The sequence below is a fragment of the Acipenser ruthenus genome, chromosome 27, assembly GCF_902713425.1.
Source record: "Acipenser ruthenus chromosome 27, fAciRut3.2 maternal haplotype, whole genome shotgun sequence".
In the NCBI taxonomy this organism is placed as follows: domain Eukaryota; kingdom Metazoa; phylum Chordata; class Actinopteri; order Acipenseriformes; family Acipenseridae; genus Acipenser; species Acipenser ruthenus.
Window position 1 is genome coordinate 21456599 of NC_081215.1, and position 19689 is coordinate 21476287.

General features: G+C 38.0%; 1 protein-coding gene across 1 annotated transcript in view; it reads left to right on the plus strand.

Moving 5' to 3' along the window:
* The window catches only part of LOC117963817 (uncharacterized), a 55075-nt gene that overhangs the window by 18560 nt on the left and 16826 nt on the right, over positions 1-19689 (plus strand). Inside the window, exons 3-5 of the mRNA XM_034905132.2 lie at positions 9964-10077; positions 12352-12533; positions 19511-19650. Of these exons, the coding sequence (XP_034761023.2) occupies positions 9964-10077; positions 12352-12533; positions 19511-19650 (436 nt within the window). The remainder of the gene's footprint in view (positions 1-9963; positions 10078-12351; positions 12534-19510; positions 19651-19689) is intronic.

Here is a 19689-nt window from a genome sequence, read left to right on the forward strand (position 1 = left end):
GGATTACTATGCAGTTCTGCCATTGTTACTGTGACAGGACCGTGGTAGATCTGGGCTACATTTTGCATTACAGTATATCTAGGACAGTCATTTGTAATTAGTATGAGGAACTGAATGATGGAATGATAAGAGCTGCAAGTTCACACAACACCTGCATGTAATTTGTAAACCATGATGATTGCACTGCACTGTGACGCAGGTCATGTTACTTTATATCATTCAACATCATCTCTTCCCACAGTGTTTTCCAGGGCTGCAGGTGGGACTTCTGTTCCCTTTGGCCCACGTAACATTATTTTAGATCCAGCTTCTCGCTAGTCTTATCCAGACACACAGAGGCATATTCACAGGCATACCTTTCAGGCATGCGTTGTGCCACTTCAAAAGTAAAAAAAAAAAAACATATTCGCGCATATCGTATTACCATCATGTATGTTACTGGAATATGAAACCTGTCACACTGCGGTAAATGCGTTGGTGTATGTTACTTAAGAAAGGTCTTGTGTCGTTGGAGGCTGTTATAGTTTGCAGAACTAGGTTCTGCGGGTTTTCAGATGTGCCTGAAATATGATCTACTTGGCTTTGTCTCGTAAGGACCTCAAGGTACTATTTTTTTTTTTTATTGGGCATTAATTTCCAGTGCTGTAGCGGGGGTGGGGGGTGGATCAAGTGTTTTCACTCCAGGTGAAAGCCCGTGCCACAATTTTACAATGAGCTAATTGTTGCTTTAATTCATGCCTGCAATATTTTTTTTTTCTTCTTTGAAGTATTCTTATATTTAATTTTTTAATTTTTTTTTAGATTTATAAAAAACATTTTTTATACAATTTAATCTCCTATTAGAAAGCTTAGCAAGGTCATATTAAGTTTATTCTGAGACTTGGTACATTCCTTAAAGTGGTGATATAAAAAAGTGATGGCAAACCTTGTACTGCTGACTGTTTCAGAACAATGGAAGCATTTTCAAAAATACCGTATTCTTTAGAATTTAAGACACCCTCGAATTTAAGATGCAGCCCACATTTTCCACCCTCAACTTGAGGAAAAAATAAAAAATCAAATAAAGATGCATTTACAAAGATGCATTTACTCATATAAGAAAACGACATATGGAGGCAGTTTGTAGCTGTCTGCTAACACACAGAGCATTAGTTAGGCGCTGCTTCTCATTTTCAGTTGTGATTACTCTCACATGTTTTTCTCCCTTTTTTGTGAAATGTGGTATAGAAAAATATGGGGGTCTGATTAGAACTGAGCTTAATAATGAAATGCTGAAATTGTAAAAGCTTCCCTTCAAATTCCTCAAGAACCTAATGATGTTTTGTGACAGGGAGGACCTATCTCTGGTTCAGCTGTGCTGTTGCTGTGGTAAACAGGAAGGCTAGCCCAGAGCTGAGCTGATCAGGAGGTCCTGATTGGCTGGGGGGCGTGCCCGGGAAGCCTACGCCTGTTTAAGAATGCAGCAGCACCAGTTCGAGGCTTCCGTACCATGGCCATAGCTACACAGGCAGGCGCTGAGCGAAAGCTTGCTTTGTTTACATCGGTGAGTGTCCGCTCCGCAGGATAACCACTACAGAACCCTTCAACTGCCAGTCAGTCACGTTGCTGTTTGTGTACTTGGGTAATTGTGTACTTTGTTAGCAATTTTAATACACGCATCACTATACTGTGTTCGCATTTAAGGCGCAGGCCATTTTTTTGGAAGAAAATATTTATTAAAAAGTGTGTCTTAAATTCGAAGGAATACAGTAGGTAGATTCACCTTCTCAGAAATGTCTTCAACTGCCCTAATAAATATTTATTTTCAAGAAACAATTTACTAAGAGCACAGACGGTCTTTATTTTATTATAAAAATGTGTGTTTTTGTATCAGTATTGGGCTTAACAATCCTGCAAAGTTAGGTTATTCCCAATAACTACTCCCCCTGCCCTCTAACTTCCCTGCAATAAATTGTACCACAACAACAAGAACACCATGACAGCTTGTGAAAATAACACTGTGCCATACATTTACCATCTGAAGGTGAGTGTTTATATATATATACATGAAGCATAATTTAGCCGTACTGCATTAAATAACCTCTGTATCAACACAACCTTATTAACGCAGTAATCCGACACATTCCCTCAAGCCCCAGCTGTCTACTTTTTATAATCCTAAAGAGCTGCAAAATGAAAGCATCAACATGTCTGCCGGAACTACCCTAAATACAGTTCTGCGCTGACAGTACCACGCATGCTTTTGAAATGTTTTTGTTACCGAACTCAGTGCTCTAGATTAAGACCTTCCCTCAGAACTTTGGTTACAAAGAAATGTTTTTTGTTTCTCTTATGGACAGAGATTGACGCAACAATTAACATCTTCTGATCCATCCATTTAACCCAAAATACCAAAGAATTTGAAGCAACAATTCGAGGAAGCCAAAGTCTCGGGGTGTGTGTTGTCAAATTCCACCTCCTAAATTGCAAAACATCTTAAAGTACCCCCTGCCTTGGGGACTCAAAGCTGGGGTCTGGAGCCAGAGCTGGTGAATGGAAATCGGAGTGAATAGGTGAGACAAAGAGGCCACTTGGTGTCAAAGGGAGAAACACCCAACATGTGAGTGACTTGGCTCTTCAATATTCCTCCTTGTCCTGCTATTCAAAAGAAACAAACCACGCTCTGTCAGCGGGTAGTGCCAGCCTCAGAGCTCAGGGTGGTCCCTGGGGAGTTTATCTCTTGAGTTTAACTGTTATCAATATATGCGCCGGCATCTTGTTGTCTTTTCTGTGCAGCATGATTGCTTTATTTTTGGATTGTAAACGCTGCATTTAAAAAAAAAAAAGCTTTACAATGTTGATTTAAGAAAGGAATTGTTTAAATACTTTTTAATCCTCTTAACTCTGGAAAATACAAAAGCAGTGTATTGAGCACTGTACACCATGCAGCCTTGTTGCAACTGTAAAACATACCTGAGTTTACCGTTGTATTTCGGACTCATTCCTTACACTGAGTATAAGCAGACATTGCCAGAAACTTTCCCCCTCTTGTACGTATTTGGACACATGTGAAGAACATTTACAAAATAACACACATCTTACTATTTTAATGGTCAAGTTTGTCTAGATTTTTCCTCAAGGGATTTGTGGGTGAACAGCAGGCTAATCTCTTTTCAGTGACACTCACCTTTGCTTCTCAAAGTCAGCATGGGTACAAGCCAAACACAAGCTCAGCCCACACTGCTATGTTGTTGATTGGTATAACACTGTTCCAATTTAAAATATATCCAGAATACCTGTACCTGTGTAGAAGAGCATATTCTGTAACAGGCGTAACTGTGCTGAAGAAAATAAATTACTTTCCCATGGACAGCTTGAATTTCATTGTAAAAACCTGGCTTATCAGATCTCTATTTGACAGGTATGACATTAAAATGCTGATGACAGTACCAGCCTAAAGCAACTTTGTAAAGATGTTAAACCTTCACAATTTTAGACTAAACAATTTATACTGTAATTCCCTGTGTTAACAGAATATTGCGGTCCAGTATATGCTAGTAATTTGGAAGATCACAACTCCTTTGCAATCAAGCTAATCCAGTGACGTGAGGCAATTTGGTTCTGTAAATCCTCTCTCTTTTTGGAAAACAGTGGCAACAGCAGTTTGTAGCTGCACAACTGTAAAGTGCTGGAGGATGCTGTCCTTCATAGTGCTTTGTAGAGCCTCCAAAGGTCCTGAAATCTCGGCTTGATTTGTAGGCTGTCAAGTGTCACCATAATGGATTGCTACTCAAAGTTAAGTGATGATAAGCGGAAAACGTATTACCACATTGTGTTCTGTATAACCAGGGGTCAAAGCTTTTATTAATTCAACATTTTATATGTGCTACGTAGCATGCATTAGCAAGACAAATATGTAAACATATCTTTTTTTTTTTTTTTTTTTAAATGCCATTGCCCTTCCATTTATACCCTTGCTAGTGTTTAATGGATCAGATAATGGGAGCTGTGAAACATATGGTGACAGCTCTGAGACCACAAGCTTTATGTAGTTGGGCATTGAAACGTGTTCAAGACGGTCAATTAAACAACCAGATATCTTAATCCAAATAGTCGTTTTATCAATCGAACAGATGTAAAACTGAACTGTATGTAATCTACTGTAACATTAGGTGGAACAAGTTTATTCTATTAAGAAGCTGATAGTGAAAAAGCATGGCTTGGTGCCATTCTGCTCCTGGTAAATCTCTCTTCTAAAAAGCTGCATTTTCTCTAACATGTCATGTGTACAGCTTTCCCTTAAAGTTTACCACGGTATTTTTGCAGTTTACCTTTTACCACGGTATTTTTGCTTTGCATGCTTTTACTTTGGGGAAACTTTTATACAGTTTTTCTTTCATATTTGAAAACAGAAAGCACAACCCACTGTACATGGAACTGATAGTACGATTACTAGCATAAATCATGTGCTTGACCAACAGATGACTATTGAGATGCAGAATATAGCAATACAGTATATTCGTATATGGCATTTAAACTATATTGGATATTAATGCCCAGTGCTACTGTGCGCTCATTTAGCCTGAAACAGAGTAAGATATATTTTTGTTTCTGCAGATACTCGTGCCCCTGAAAGAGCAGCATTTTTTATTTATAGGCTGTTCGACACGAAACCTTTACAGTGCAGCTTTAAAAGTACAAAGTGAGTTTCTCTTGGTCGTGTTGCACACAGTACTGGCAATGTGCAAAAAGGGTTTCTTCCAAGGCATATCATATTGCCACAGTGTTAAACTGTGAAAAGCATATGGTTGTATTACTGTAGACCACTAGTTAAGAGTTCCCTGGCTGTTACATTATCATACTGTAGCTGTAGGCTGTCTCTCATAGTTCTCCTGAACAGGACTAAAACAAAGATTTTGAAACTCTCCAATCTATCATAATTATCCGCTTTTTTATTTTTTTGGTAAAAAGTAACTCAAACTGTTCATGCTACATTCATGTTACTGTACATACAACCTTAGCAGACTTTTGAGTCCTTAAGTAAAATTTGAGTATTTTCATGTTTTGTTACCTGTTTTATAAAAGTGAGTTTTAGTTTACTTTTAAATGAATTTGAGAAAGGCACAATGACTAGCTCTTGATTTAGTTCAACGGTTTTAAATACAGTCTGAAATAGTTGATGCCCTCCTTTTAGAATTGTACTGTAGGTGGGCAAAGCAAAGTAAATAAGGGTGAAAGACTGAAGTAGAATCCCTTGTTGACTGAAGCTCTTGCTTTACAAAATATCCCGCTCTGAAAGATCAGGCTTGGAAATGAGTGTAATTAAATACACAATACAACATTAGCTTTTAATATCAGCTGGATAGTGTACATTTTAAAAATAAGAACAGTCAGCTCTTTGTTAATGACTAGTGTTATTAGTGGGACTGATCCTGACAGGTCATTTTATTAATGATTGCGCAGATATTTCCAGATTCTTTTTTTCTTCTGTCATCTACCATTTCAAAGCAAAGTTATGCCTCCAAGTTACAAATTTACCTTACAAAAAAAAAAATCTGTTTTGTGTCGTTGGCTAAAGACTTACTTACATTAATTTGAGATGTGTCAACTGTGTGTAAAAACCCTTGGGCCACTAAGAATATGTAACCTGCTTGAAAGATCTGGCGAATGCATAGTACTGCTGGAGTCGTTTTTAAAATGAATTCACAGTGGCTAGTAGCCTCCTTTTTTATGTATTGTGGTCTGAATTGCAGCTTTGGAGTTGTCACTTAAGAAAAAAAAAAAAAAACCCTCAATACCAGCTTTCATATATATATATATATATATATATATATATATATATATATATATATATATATATATATATATATATATATATATAGAATCAGACACCAATGATTAAAGTAGTGAAAAAACGTATTCAAATCAATTCAAAACTTGCCATTCTGATCGCTAGCCTCTGCTCATTCTCCGTGAACTACTGCATTTCCCTATCTCATTCTGAACATCAATAGTTTTAAAAAAAAAAATCTTAAATTTCAGCTTTTTTAAAAAAAGATTGGGGTCGCACTTAAAAGAGCCTTTGGTGATGAAATAGATGTTTTGTTGCTGCTGCTCCCAGTCTGTCCGTTCTTCTCTGGTCTGTCTGCCTGCCTGCTGCCACGGTCCCACCCCCTGCGCAGCTGTGTGGTCTGATGCAGGAAATTTATAAATGCATCTCGACAATTCCTGCCCTACCTTTCTCTCCACATACATTCATCCAGGTACGATGGCATCATCTCTTCTGCTCTGCCCTCCATTGTTTTGAATTGTTTCTTAGCACAGGCTCAATAGTTCTAAACGTTACCCAGCCATAAACTGCAAAGCCAGTTTGAAAAGTGACCGGGTATTCCATAATGCAAATAACGTCTTTGTCGCCACTGTGAAGTGGTAGAAGAAATCTGGTATGGATACCTCACTACCCCGGATAATAAAGGACGATTTAAAAAAAAAAAAAGCACTGTCACCTGATACTGTTGCAGGTCTAGTGAGGAAGGGTCTTCGTGATTTAATTGCCAGTAATAAAAAAAAAAGTAAACACTTATACGGGTTGAAAGCATTTGAAAAATGTAGCCATGAAAAACACTTTGTGTGAAAATAATGGGAAGGTTGTTTTGCTCGACCTAAAATGGCAGCTTTGATTGTTTCAAGCCCTCTGTTTAAATAGCTTGCATGGCCATTGTTATTAAAACTATTATTATAGTATGGGTATGTGTCATCCGCTTTCAGATGCCACAGTCAGCAGAAGCAGGTTTATGAATAACACCTAAACTGTAGTTTATGTCTGGTATCAGTCATCCATGGTTAAAACAGTTTTGAAAAGGTTATCAGTTACAAAAACAGGCTTTTATTTTCGGGATTTTGTGGATAGGTGTCACCCATCGTATTTCTCTTTTGCGTAACTATAACTTGCATGTGTCTGCGTGCCCTCAGCAAAACTAAGGGCACTGCTCTGACAGGCATGTTACATTCCATGTGTTGTTTTGGCATGGCTTCAAAATCTACACTAAGTAGTCGTGAGTGATTTTCAAATTCTTCCAAGGATTTTTCCTCCCCTCTATGATAAATGACACATATAAGATTGAATTACTAATATTTTGTACATTATATAACATTATCTGTATTGTATAAAAATGAATAATATTTGAAAAGGCAGCTGTAAAGGCAAATGCAGCCGTGCCCATGTGAAAAGGGTTTCTATAAACAAAAAGGGTCCTCTTGCCAAACTAAACAATTTTGTCTTTTGAGTATAATTTGTACCAGGAATAGATTAAGTCCTTTTATTCCCCCATTATTACTCCTCTTTTTCAATCAGCGTTATATATGGGGTGTCTCTCTTATAAATACACATTCCTTGTTTAAATTCTTAATGGATGTTACTAGAGTAATTCCGTGCAGTGAGAATTATAGCATCCACCTGTTAACTCCAGTGCTAGCTTCTGTGATCCTTGCTAACGGTTTATTTATGAATGCAAACCCCAGTGCCCAGAGAAAGCAATGCACAAATGAGAAGATGATGGTATGCTAAGGAGAAATATAATCTAATGTAAGAGACAAAAACATGATATGTCAAATTCCTCTGATTTGCCTAGCATTTAATATCATGACCAGAAGTTCTGCCATGGCCATGCATCCTGTGGTATCAAAGAGGCAGGGATGTGTAATATAGTACACCTGTCAGCTCTCTCTTGGAGGGAGCCTCAGTTTACCTTTAGGTGAGACTTTAAAAGACAGCAGGGCTAAGTGAAGCAGTGTTGCATGAACCTGACCCTATAATTTATGTCAAGCAGATCTCTGAAGCTTGCAGAATAAAAACAGCACAGCATGCACACGTCTACACATATTGTTACCACTGACCTAAAAGTTTAGTAATGTGAATAAGTGGTCACCTCAGTTCGGAAAACAACAGCATATACATAGAGTAAAAGGATGGCGGTAATTAAGTCTTATGTTGTTAAGATCATTAAAATTGAACCCATTATCTAGTCTAGACTAGTATCTGCTGAACTTAAGCACTTTTATACCTTTAACCCAACCTCTTTCTTTCTTTTATATAGCTATGACCGAAGGTTTTGTCTATCTGTCTATCTATCTATCTATCTATCTATCTAATAATGAACTAATTTTGTTTCATGAAGTCGAATGAAACCTGCTGAATAATGTTGCGTTAACATATTGAATTACATACTGCTTTGTAGTTTTACGTATACTTTACGGAAAACTGACAAACTAAAATGTGACATTTCAAAATCTATCATGAAATACTGTACTAGTATTATGGCTTCTGGCAGAGTTTTGCGATCATTTTGAAGTTTCTTTGATTACATTATGTTAAATAAAAGATTTGAAATTATGTTCATAAAGTTTTTTTTTTAAATGATGTCTCAATCCTAAAAAAATGTTTGGTCATAGCTGTAGGTTTCTATGAGTTATGGGGCAGGGAGGGATAATTTGGGGTTGTGTAGCCTATTATCATGCTGACTGAATCATTATGTAAACACAGCCAAGATTATACCTGCAGTCTGAGGCTTTCTGAAATCACATGCCATGTGCAATGCATGTAAACAACTCTGTTTAAGTCTCTATGGGGTGTCCAGATCATATTATACAGGAAACCTTCATTTCATCTTTTATCAGTTATCTAGTTTGGTTCATGGCTGTATTGATAATATTCTGTTGTTAAATTAACAGGACGTTCCTTTTGAAGCTATAATTCAGTGATGATTGCGTTTTTTTTAACTGGTCAAGTAATAAGAGCTCTCAAAAGTTTGAGTTGTTCTTTTAACAAACTTTCTATAAGCTGTCACAAAAAACGCTTCTTTATCATAAGTTAATACATGGTGTGTAGGGCGTCTCTTGTAAAAGATGTCATGTTGGGCAGTTTAGCGAAAGGACTGCGAAGCGCAGCTGAGTTCAACAGCCATTGTGAAAGCTATTTATGGTCAAAACATGAAACACTCTCTTATAGATAACCTCAATTTACTGTAGTATGCAATGACAAATGTGACATGTTAAATAACCCATTGTTGTTCAAGCAGCACTGCCTAACATCTGCACTTGAAAAGACACATAACTAAGGCGTCTTGGAAATTAGATTCTGTGAATCTTCTCTGTCAATTCTATTGTTTTTTATAAACCACGGTATTAATGGAGTGTCCTTGTATGACTGACAACAACATGTATCCCAAGTAGCCAGTCATAGCAAAACAACCATGGACGAAAACAACATGGTATTTAATGTGCCATACTGCCTAGTCATTAAATACAAGTTCATTTATGAACCTTTTAATTCACTCTTATGTTAAAAACAACTTTTAATACATCGTTTTTTTCCTGTAAGTCTGCTCATTTTCATATAAGTTTAGCACTGGGCATTGCATAGTCTAAAGTAAGTGGCTTAAATGGGAAGCATTACTGTAGTTTCATGTGTCAGAGTGTTGGACCCTGCAGGCAGGATTTGTGTTTAAATGGTCAAGAACCTGTTAATTCCTATTACAATAACAGGATAGAAGGAACATCAAACACAGTTTTACTCAGATTAAAAAAGTGGACTTATCAAATTTTAATATAATTTTAAAAAACGATTTACTCTGTGTCTGTTGGCTGTCAGCTCTAACTGCTAGACACCGTTGGACTAAAACTGACCTTGAGCAGAAACGTTTGGTCCCGTTGTGCAGGTAATGACAGAGAAATGGTGGTTACTGTTTTTAATGTAGGTTATGTGTCTGTTATATACCCTACTGGGCACGTCTGCTTGTCCAGTTGTGATGAAACTTGCTGACGTCCACCTTTAGCACAAGTTATTGCTTGCACTGTATCATAACCTGGGGGTACTTTATATGGAGATTGTCTGTATACTGCATGTGTCAAACTGAGACTTTTACATGTGCATACAGTGGATGGAGGTCATGGGGATCAACTTGTGTTTCACTTTTCTTTTGACAGGGAGGGGTAGGAAGCAGGGATCCCTGAAACGGAAAAAGAGCAAGAAGGAGAAAAGAAACCTGGCAGGGGCTAACGGGTTAGATGCAAAGAAACCAGCACAGTCTACAAACAGAGGTCTGTCTCAGAGCTACTGTAGTCTGTCCATTCACAGATATAAGCTGTCACTCCAATTAAGCCATCATTTTTCAAGTATGCACGCACTGTAAATCGGGTGAAAACAGTTATAAGTTATAATGACGGGAACAGACAGAGATTTTTGCCAAACTAAATAACTGACTTGCTGATAGCTGTGGTGTTGAAGGAGACTGAAGTGTGTCATTTAATAAGTGTAATGGAGTTTAAATGAAGGCCTCTGAGAGAGTTCCTGAGAGAGGCCTCTGGTGTAAACAGTGAACTGCCAGGATTCAATTTAAGTTATGGTGGCTCTCTATCTTTTTTTTTTTTTATAGCGAGAAAAAAAAGCCACAGCAAAGTAACATTTTATTATCTTAGTTTATCAAGCCACTATAAGGCTTGCAACACCATCATTAAAATACAATCCTGGTAAGTGTCTGTAATACTACCCTAAAATATGATGAGGGCCAAATTTTAAAGCTATAGCATAACCATAGCCATTCCCAAAGAGGCATCCTACTGTATTAAATGGCGCAGTAGCACTCCTATGGGCAAAAAAATATTATTATTATTGTTATTGTTATTATTATTATTGTTAATATTATATAGGAAGGCTGTGTAGTCCAGTTGTTAAAGAAAAGGGCTTGTAACCAGGAGGTCCCCGGTTCAAATCCCACCTCAGCCACTGACTCACTGTGTGACCCTGAGCAAGTCACTTAACCTCCTTGTGCTCCGTCTTTTGGGTGAGACGTAGTTATAAGTGACTCTGCAGCTGATGCATAGTTCACACACCCTAGTCTCTGTAAGTTGCCTTGGATAAAGGCGTCTGCTAAATAAAGTAATAATAATTATTATTATTTATTATTATTTATTTCTTAGAAGACGCTCTTACCCAAGACGACTTACAGTTGTATACAAAAAATACATATAAAGAATTACAGTACAATTAAGAGCAAGATACAATACACAATGACTTCAGTCCTAATAAGAGCAAATACAAAACACAGTACGATTTGATATCGGGGCAGTTCAAGAGCAGATAAGTGTTGATAGTTACATCAGGGTTAGATACGAGTGCAAGTGAAATACAAAATACTACAGATTGGGTTAAGTGCAGGATTAAGTACAGTAAAATAGGGAGCAGATAAGTGCAAGTTAAAGTGCATTAAAGGCAGAGTGCTATGCAGTCCAGAAGGGAAGAGTTGAGTTTTACAGGTGTTGTCTGAAGATGTGTGTCTTGAGGAGGCGCCGGAAGGTGGTCAGGGACTAGGCAGTCCTGACATCCATAGGAAGGTCATTCCACCACTGCGGGACAAGGGTGGAGGAGCGGGCTCTGGAGGCAGGGTACCATAGAGGAGGTACAGCCAGTCTTCTAGTGCAGGCGGAGCGGAGAGGTTGGGTTGGGGCTATTGAATTAGAGTCCAAGAGGAATGGAATTCTACACAGAAAAGTGTCACAATTCTGTTGGTTAGGCTACAGATCCACAGTTCGAAATTATATGGAGTTCTTGTTAGTAATTCTTTGGTCTTAATTCAACAGCCTCCACCCACACATGCATATCATAAAAGTCCAAATTAAAATCCACATCGTCTGCAAAACCAAACGTTCCGATAATCATTCTCTTTTATTGTGTGGTGAACGTCACATAAACATTACTCCCTCTTTTACATTATTGTACAGCAATGTGCTACACCTCATGTTATATTTAACAAAAAAAAAGTTCACTATGAATAATTAGAAACCTTTTAAAAACAAGGACTTTGTGGGGAAGATTACCACATCACTGAGTAGACTAAAGAAACCGCCTAGTTAGAAAGTTTGTCTAGAAAACTACAAAGTTTCAGAAGTTGTACTCCTATTTTTTTTTAAAAGGGATTAAAGAACAATGGATATAGGGTTGCTTAAACCTATTATATAGTACAACCCATGATATTTATTGTCAATGACCCAGTAATGCACTCCTTAATTTGACATCACACAACAACTTGGCAAAGGCAGTTGCTGGTTAGTCATTTCTTATTGTATAGACTTGTCAATAATGCTAATTACCTCTACATATTTTCTGCATTATCAGTGAGTTCCATTGTTTCTCTGTGAACGGGGAAGAATTTTACTTTTATACTCATTCAGCTTGGAGAGCGGTGATGAGCTCATAAGCTAGCATTTGGTTGCTGTCTGTTTGTTTTTACATAGGCCCTTGCATACCAATATGCTGGTTTCTGCTGAGAATATCCATGTTTATGTTTTTTTTTTTTACTATAAACCCTGAAACAGGAACAATGGGAGGTGCCACAAAGAACATATTCACGAAAATGTTGAGAGTAGCTCAGCGTTGTCTGCAAGATCCAGGCCAAGCAGTGGAAAGCTGTGAGATAAAGCAGCCCCCTCTGAACAGAAGTCCGATTGTTCGAGACCATTCAATGCGAATTTCAGCTACTTCCTTCAGCAGAGGCCAGGTAGGACATGCAAGCCATGTAATTGGTGGGAGGGCCTGGGGTGACAGGAAACTCCCATTTATTACTTGCAATCAATTGAATGGATCATCAAACAAAAGGCAATTCACTCTTTTCTCATCTCTTCCGTTGAAGCTGTGAATGACAAACTCATCATTAAAGAAACATAGCCATATGGTTTCGAACTGTAGTGTGATATTCTCCTCGGGATTCCCTCTTACATACATGGTACTTAAGGAACAAAAGTGTTTGTTTCCACCAAGGGGATAGTATACAAAGAATATTGTGTGCATCTTTGAAAACAATGTTGTACACTGCAAGTGAGAGATGCAAGTGCTGTCTCCCAATAAATGTGAGTCTTGTATTCATAAGATACATAAAGTTAATATAGTGTGTATTACTGAATCATTGAACGTTTTCATGAAGATATAGATTATACTCAAAAGAAAATGAAAACACACATTTCCCATTAATTCTATCCCTGTCCAATGCTTTAAAATCCAAATCTCTTATTAACTTTATTAACATTATTACTGGCCCCCCTTTTACTTGTGCTTGGAATGTTTTTTTTTCAAATAAAACGCCATCAATAAACTGCTGCATCCTGGTACCTTTGCTGCAGGTCACATGGTCTGATGGTAGACCATTGGAGTAAGTTTGAACTATGCTTTGAAATATCTGCATATTCCCAATTAAAGGACAAATACCTGCAAAAAACTAACCATCAGTGATAATATTACTAGTGCTAATAAGAGGAAAGCCTCAATCTTAATTAGCACTCCTTTTAATACATTACATTCATTTATTATGTAAATGTGTGTTACAGAGTCTATGTCTGAGTTTTGCTTTTCACTGATGCTTGCTTTCCATTCTGTCTCTGTAACAATGCTATTCAATTTGAAATTCTATTAAAAAAAAAAAAAAAGAAAAAAATGCCTTGAACAGGGTTTTGGCAGTCGGTTCAAAGATTTCTTGGTAGAAAGCTATTTTTTGCATAGCTATTCACATTGAAAGATACACATGCATTGATAGTGTGTTGGAATGTGCTTTCCTGTCAGCCAAGAGCTCAGTAAACTTTGGAATACCACAAAACAGGTTGAAGAATGCTTGGATGGAATTGTTGGATTCAATGGCTTTGTCTACATGGGTAGTATTATTCTGCTCAGACAAGTCAGCAGTTCAAGGAATATAGGCTGTAGGAAGCCAAAGAAAGTGAAGCATGGGCTCCTGAGTGGCGCATCCAGTAAAGGCGCTCCGCGTGGAGTGCAGGATGCGCCCTATAGCCTGGAGATCACAGGTTCAAATCCAGGCTATGTCACAGTCGACCATGACCAGGGGTTCCTAGGGGATCTGTATTGTCCTCCAGCACTATAGGTCTGGTGGCCTCACTGTGGATCCGCAGTGCAAAAAATGACAGATTGGCAGGAGCACGTTTTCGGAGGACGCGTGTTCCAGCAGCCATTTCCCGAGTCGGCGGGGGGGTTGCGAGCGGTGAACCGAGGATACAGGTAGTAATTGGGCATACAAAACTGGGGAGCGTAATCTGAACACAACATATGTTTCTGAATAAAACAAGTCAAATGCTAGCAGGTCATGTTGTCATGTCTCATCATAGACTTCCTGTTACGTACAGCATTGAAATTGTAGCCACTTAGATTCCCTCTAATGTGCTCCAAATCCAAGAGCTCCTAAATAGTTGGTTGAGATCCAAAACTGCTGCCAGGGTTGAATATGAAGGTCTGGATGTATTCCAGATAGGGGCTGGCATTGGCTACTTACTAAAAATTCTGTCGACCGAATATCTGAATAAACTGCACTCCCAGATCAATTAACCTGATAGACAAGTGTCTACAAGTAGCACAGGAGTGTTTACTTAATGAATCTGTGAACTATTTAACAAAGGTGCGTATCTTTCCCAGGTTACAGGTTCTGTTTGCTATGGTATAATTGAAAAGTTCCTGTGCACTAAATGTACAGCTGTCTCTGAACAGTTATCTGAATACCACCTGTAGATAAGGGTAGCTGCTTAAACGCAGCACCCCACCTGAACGAGAACAAAACATTTTTCTTTTCAAACAACCACAATATCAACATCTTTTTCTTTCTTTCTTTTGGTTTAAAAAAACATTCAGCAAACCCATAAAGTTGCCCTTACTGACGGTTGTTTCCAGTGATGTTCAAGTGAAATGTGGACGAACACATTTTTTTAATCACAGAAATAGCTTTTCCTATTCCCCTCATGATAAAAGATCATGTGCAGTCTGGATATCATTAATACTGCAGATCAGGGGTGTCCAATGTTGGCCCTTCCACTCCTGGTCTTTAGTCCAACACTGTTCTGAATTATTAAACCGAACCTCCATCCAGATCCTGACGTAGTTCATTATATAATTTTACCCGTTAACCCCCCCCCCCCCGAATATACATTAGGGACAGTGGGATGATTCTGTTCATACTACGTGAATTGTAGAGGAAATAGTTTTTTCAATATGATTTTCTGCCTTCCTACATTTAACCATATTGCTGAAAATGAGTAGAATTGAGGATGGTTTGTAACAGCATCTTCTAGAATAAGTAGCAACAATTTTCTTGAAGGATAGCCCAGAAACCACTTAAATTTTGAAATTTTCTTATTGTTTATGAATATATCTAAAAATTAAAAAAATGAAGTGCACTTAATGGATTTATCTTTTGGTGTCTCTGTGTGGGTTGGCTGCAATTCTTTTAAAGCTGTTGATATCAAAATGCACTTGGAAATATCTCTGCAATGTGGGATGAGGACTGAAGTTATCAAATATAGATGCATTAAATCCTTTGGAACATGCAACATATATCATACATACAATTTGAACCTTTGGCTTTTTATTATGTTTATTAATCCCTGTAGGAGGAGGTCGGACAGCGGCCGGTGAAAGTGAGAGGATCCAGTTGCAGGGTTTATAACAGCAGCAGCTCCTTCATCTTCCTTCGGTGCATCACTCTGATTACAGTATATACAGATTTACATCAGAAGCCATGGTACATTTCCCCCTTGATAGTAATCCAAGTCCACATACCTAGTGCTTGCCAAAGAAGAATATTCATCTGATAATCAGAATGGTGCTGTAAAGGCAAACTGTGTGGGATTGTTTAACATGAGATTACACTGTTCTCCTGCCCTGCTGGAAAATCTGCAAATGGGTTCAGTTCAAATCCAGGCTGCTTGTGACCAGACAGTTGAATGGTCTGGATTCAGATTAATACTACTGTATTCTGCACTGGTGGTTGCTTCTGAGGTAAAAAGAGATAAGAACCCTGTGAATCTTATTATACATCGTCCTCTTTCTGTGAAGTGAAACAAAGCCGTGCATTTATGGGAAGTCTAAAGAACCTAGGAAATATAATACCTACTTCTCAACAGTGTAGACTGTAGAGGGTGACTGTTGTCTGAGAAAGCGACAGACTGAGATGCACTGTATGCCAGTAAAGGCCCTACAAAACCATCTGTAACCCATTAACTCAATAATGGGGGTAAACCCGGGTTAGGAAACATGTTACTCAAGTGGTTGTAAATCAGTACTGTGGACTTTCACTTGGACAGATCTGAAGTGGTCTGATCTGTCTGGTTAGCATTAAAAGCCTTCCCAAGCTTCACTTTATCTTCAGTAGACTATGCTTTTAATAAGTTATAAATTCCTATGCTGCTGATGTAACTTTGTTGGAAAAATGTGTTCCTAATTGGCAAACACTTGTTCACTGTTATCACTTTAGGAGCAAAATGGTTCTTCTCCTTAAATCCAAGACTCTGAAAACTGCTTGTGGGCAAAAGCAGAGTTATAGAGATTAATTCAAATTCTTTTAACAGTGTAATATACTGGCAAAATATGTTAAACCTATTGTACCATCCAATCTCTTCTATCACTATTGGCTTGTTCATTGAAACCCCATCGCTGTTTTTTTTTTATTATTATTATGCAATGTACAGCTTCACCTGGTGCTTTTCAAATAAGCAAAACATTTGGGGAAAAAGCAAAAATTGGCTTTTTAATACTGTAATCCCTTTAGTAACTGCAGAGAAAATCAGAACTAGACACCATCAATTCTAGCTAGAAGAGAAAAGTTGTTATGTTGCATACAGTGCAATACTAGCCAGTTACACAAACAGACAGGTGTTTACAGTACTCTCGTTCTGAAGCTGAAATATCTTAAATAATGTGAAAACTTGATTATTAATTACCTGGCAAGAAAATACTTTGCTATATGAAAACAATGAATTGCAATAAAGTAATTTTTTTACTGAGCTAGAAACCAAATCGAGTCCTACAAATAGAATAGTTTTTGTCTGTGCAAACTACATTATAATCCTCTATACAGTATTTACTGACATTCTATTACCTGATAACATTCCACACATTCCCAACAACAGCCCCTACCTACCCTGCATTGTGTGCGTTCATGGTTGGCCAATAAATACACCTTTTTCTTTTAATGTGTCACCCGAACTAAATTTGTGAAAGCAAACCATGTGGATAATATAATCACTAGTATGCAAACTGCAATTACCAACTTGGTGTCCTCAATTTCCACTTCAATCGCTTCTATTACAGGGTACAGAACAATACAGGCTTTGCTAACACAGACACAGGGGAACAGTAAGGGAGTCCAGGCACAACATGATATATGGGATTCCCGACACCGCAGTTGGTTCAACAATTTGTGTTAAATATTTGGAATTCAAAAATAATAGATGGTCTGTCTAATTTATACACCTGTGTTTTTTGCTACAGAACAGCAATAGTTGGTAATTGGTGACTGAAAAATCTTTTTGTAGCAAAAGTTTTGCTTTTGTGGATGAGGAAAAAAAGTTACAAGAAATAGATGTCTGCAATTATTTATTTCAGCAATTTTTTTGCAAAACTTCAAAAATGCTAATTCAAAAGTATTCATACCCTGAAAATGAAATTAATATCAAGGCACCTTTTAGCAATAATAACCTCTTTTAAATGATTAGGATATTTGTCAATGAGCTGTTGGCATGATTCTTTAGTGAACTTTTTTTGACCAAACGCAAAATTGTTCCAGTTCATTCAAATTCGGAGGATTTCTCTTGTACACAGCCTTCAACTCATACCAAAGATTCTCAATCATATTTAGATTGGGACTTTGACTAGGCCATTCCAGAACCTTGATTTTATTCTTCTTTAACCACTCTGAAGTAGATTTTGATGTGGACTTTGGATCGCGTCGTGTTGGAATGTCCAGTTGCCCTTTAAACCACGTTTTGTAGCGGAGGGTTTCAGGTGATTGGCCAGTATCTTTTGGTATGCTATGGAATCCATTTTACCATGTATTGGAACTAAATTTCCTGTGCCATTAGAGGAAAAACAGCCTCATAGAAGGGTATTCCCACATCCATGCTTGATAGTAGGTATGGTGTTCTTTTCTTTCTATGCCTCACCAGACTTTCTCCAAACATAACAACTATCAGCGTGACCAAATAGCTCGATTTTTGTTTCATCACTCCACAAAACCTTTGATCAGAACTCATATCCATCATTCAAATGCAAACTTTAAGCGACTGTCCTTGTGACATTTTCCTAAGCGTTTTTCCTTGGCCTGTGACCATTGAGACCTTCACCATGCAATACTCGACCTGTGGTTGAAATGGAAACCCCCAGTCCCATTTGAAGCCAATTCACTTTGAATATCTTTGGCAGTCAATCTCGGATTGTTATTAATCTTCCTCACAATTCTTCTACTTGTTCTTGGTGAAAGAACCTTCTTTCTTCCAAAACGAGGGAACGTTGTGACAGTACCATGAGTCATATACTTCTTGATAATAAAAACAATAGTTGAAATTGGGAGACTCAAATGCTTGGAAGTCTTCCTGTATCCTTCTCCAGCTTCATGACAATAAATAATTTTCTGCCTAAGGTCTTCAGATAGCTCTTTACTTTTTCCCAATATTGGCTTATTGGTAATGACAGCAAGAATGTTCTCCTACAATCCAGCATTTTCTAGACTTTTCTAGAATTAGGTTCTGCATTATCATATTGAAATTTCTAGCACCTTGTAGATACTGTTGTAGCGATCTTGGTTCCCGCAGGCAGGCGCATTACACAGGGCGAGGCAATCCACACACAGGCAGAGGGCAGGCGCGAACCCGGGACCTCTCGCACTAAAGCATAGCGCCGACAAAAGAGCCGGCTCCCTTGCAAGGAGTGTATATTGGGCTTATGTCTTTTGTGTGTGATTACGACATCTACCAGCCCTACTGCTGCCTTCCGCCGTGCACGCTACACTATCATAGCATTAAAAGGTAGCATTTTTGGAGTTTTGCAAAAAAATGCTGAAATAAATAATTGTATCTATTTCTTGTAATTTGTTTCCTCATCCACAAAAGCAAAACTTTTGCTATAAAAGATTTTTCCTAAAATTCTTTGTTTTCGAGAAATTTCTCGAAATTATCAATTTCCATTGGGACCCCTGACCAATTCTCTTATATTACTGAATTACAAATGGTACATTGAAGTCTCCTTCTTATTTGAGCGCTGAGTTTTGAGGGACATGCATGATATATGGGTTGCATAGTTCATTGCTTGCAATAACAGTTGAAAATAGTACATTCTTTGTTAACTCTTCCTTAATTCTTATCTCCTCATCTGCTCTCTTTCCCGCTTGTTTGCTTTTTCTGCCATGCACCAGTTGCAGATATGTTTCCTGTGCTGAGCGCCTCTCTCAGAGATATGAGGATAACCAAGCTGGAGAGTACCCGGTTTGTAACAGTCCTGCCTGCCCAATTGAGAGCCTTCGTTTTTGTTATGACGGTGCTAACCCTGAACCTCCATGGGTGTCGTTAAATGAAATTCAAACATTCATATGTGATTGTTAGCACTGTTTTTTTTGTTTGTTTGTTTGTTTGTTTGTTTGTTTTTTTTGCCAGTGATGGATTTATTTTGTCTTGAGCATTTCCCACAGTTTATTTTTTGCATTTTCTTTAGATAAGGGGAAGAAACAATCTCCAGAGCAGCTGCAAGGAGGTTAAACATACGGATTGCTCACAGGGTTTGGCAGCATGTCGACCCAGACAACACTCCATTCAGTCACCCATGGATTTAATGAGAGAAATTACAGGGGAACGGTATGTAACCACAAAACCCTCAGTTTGAGATTCACGTGT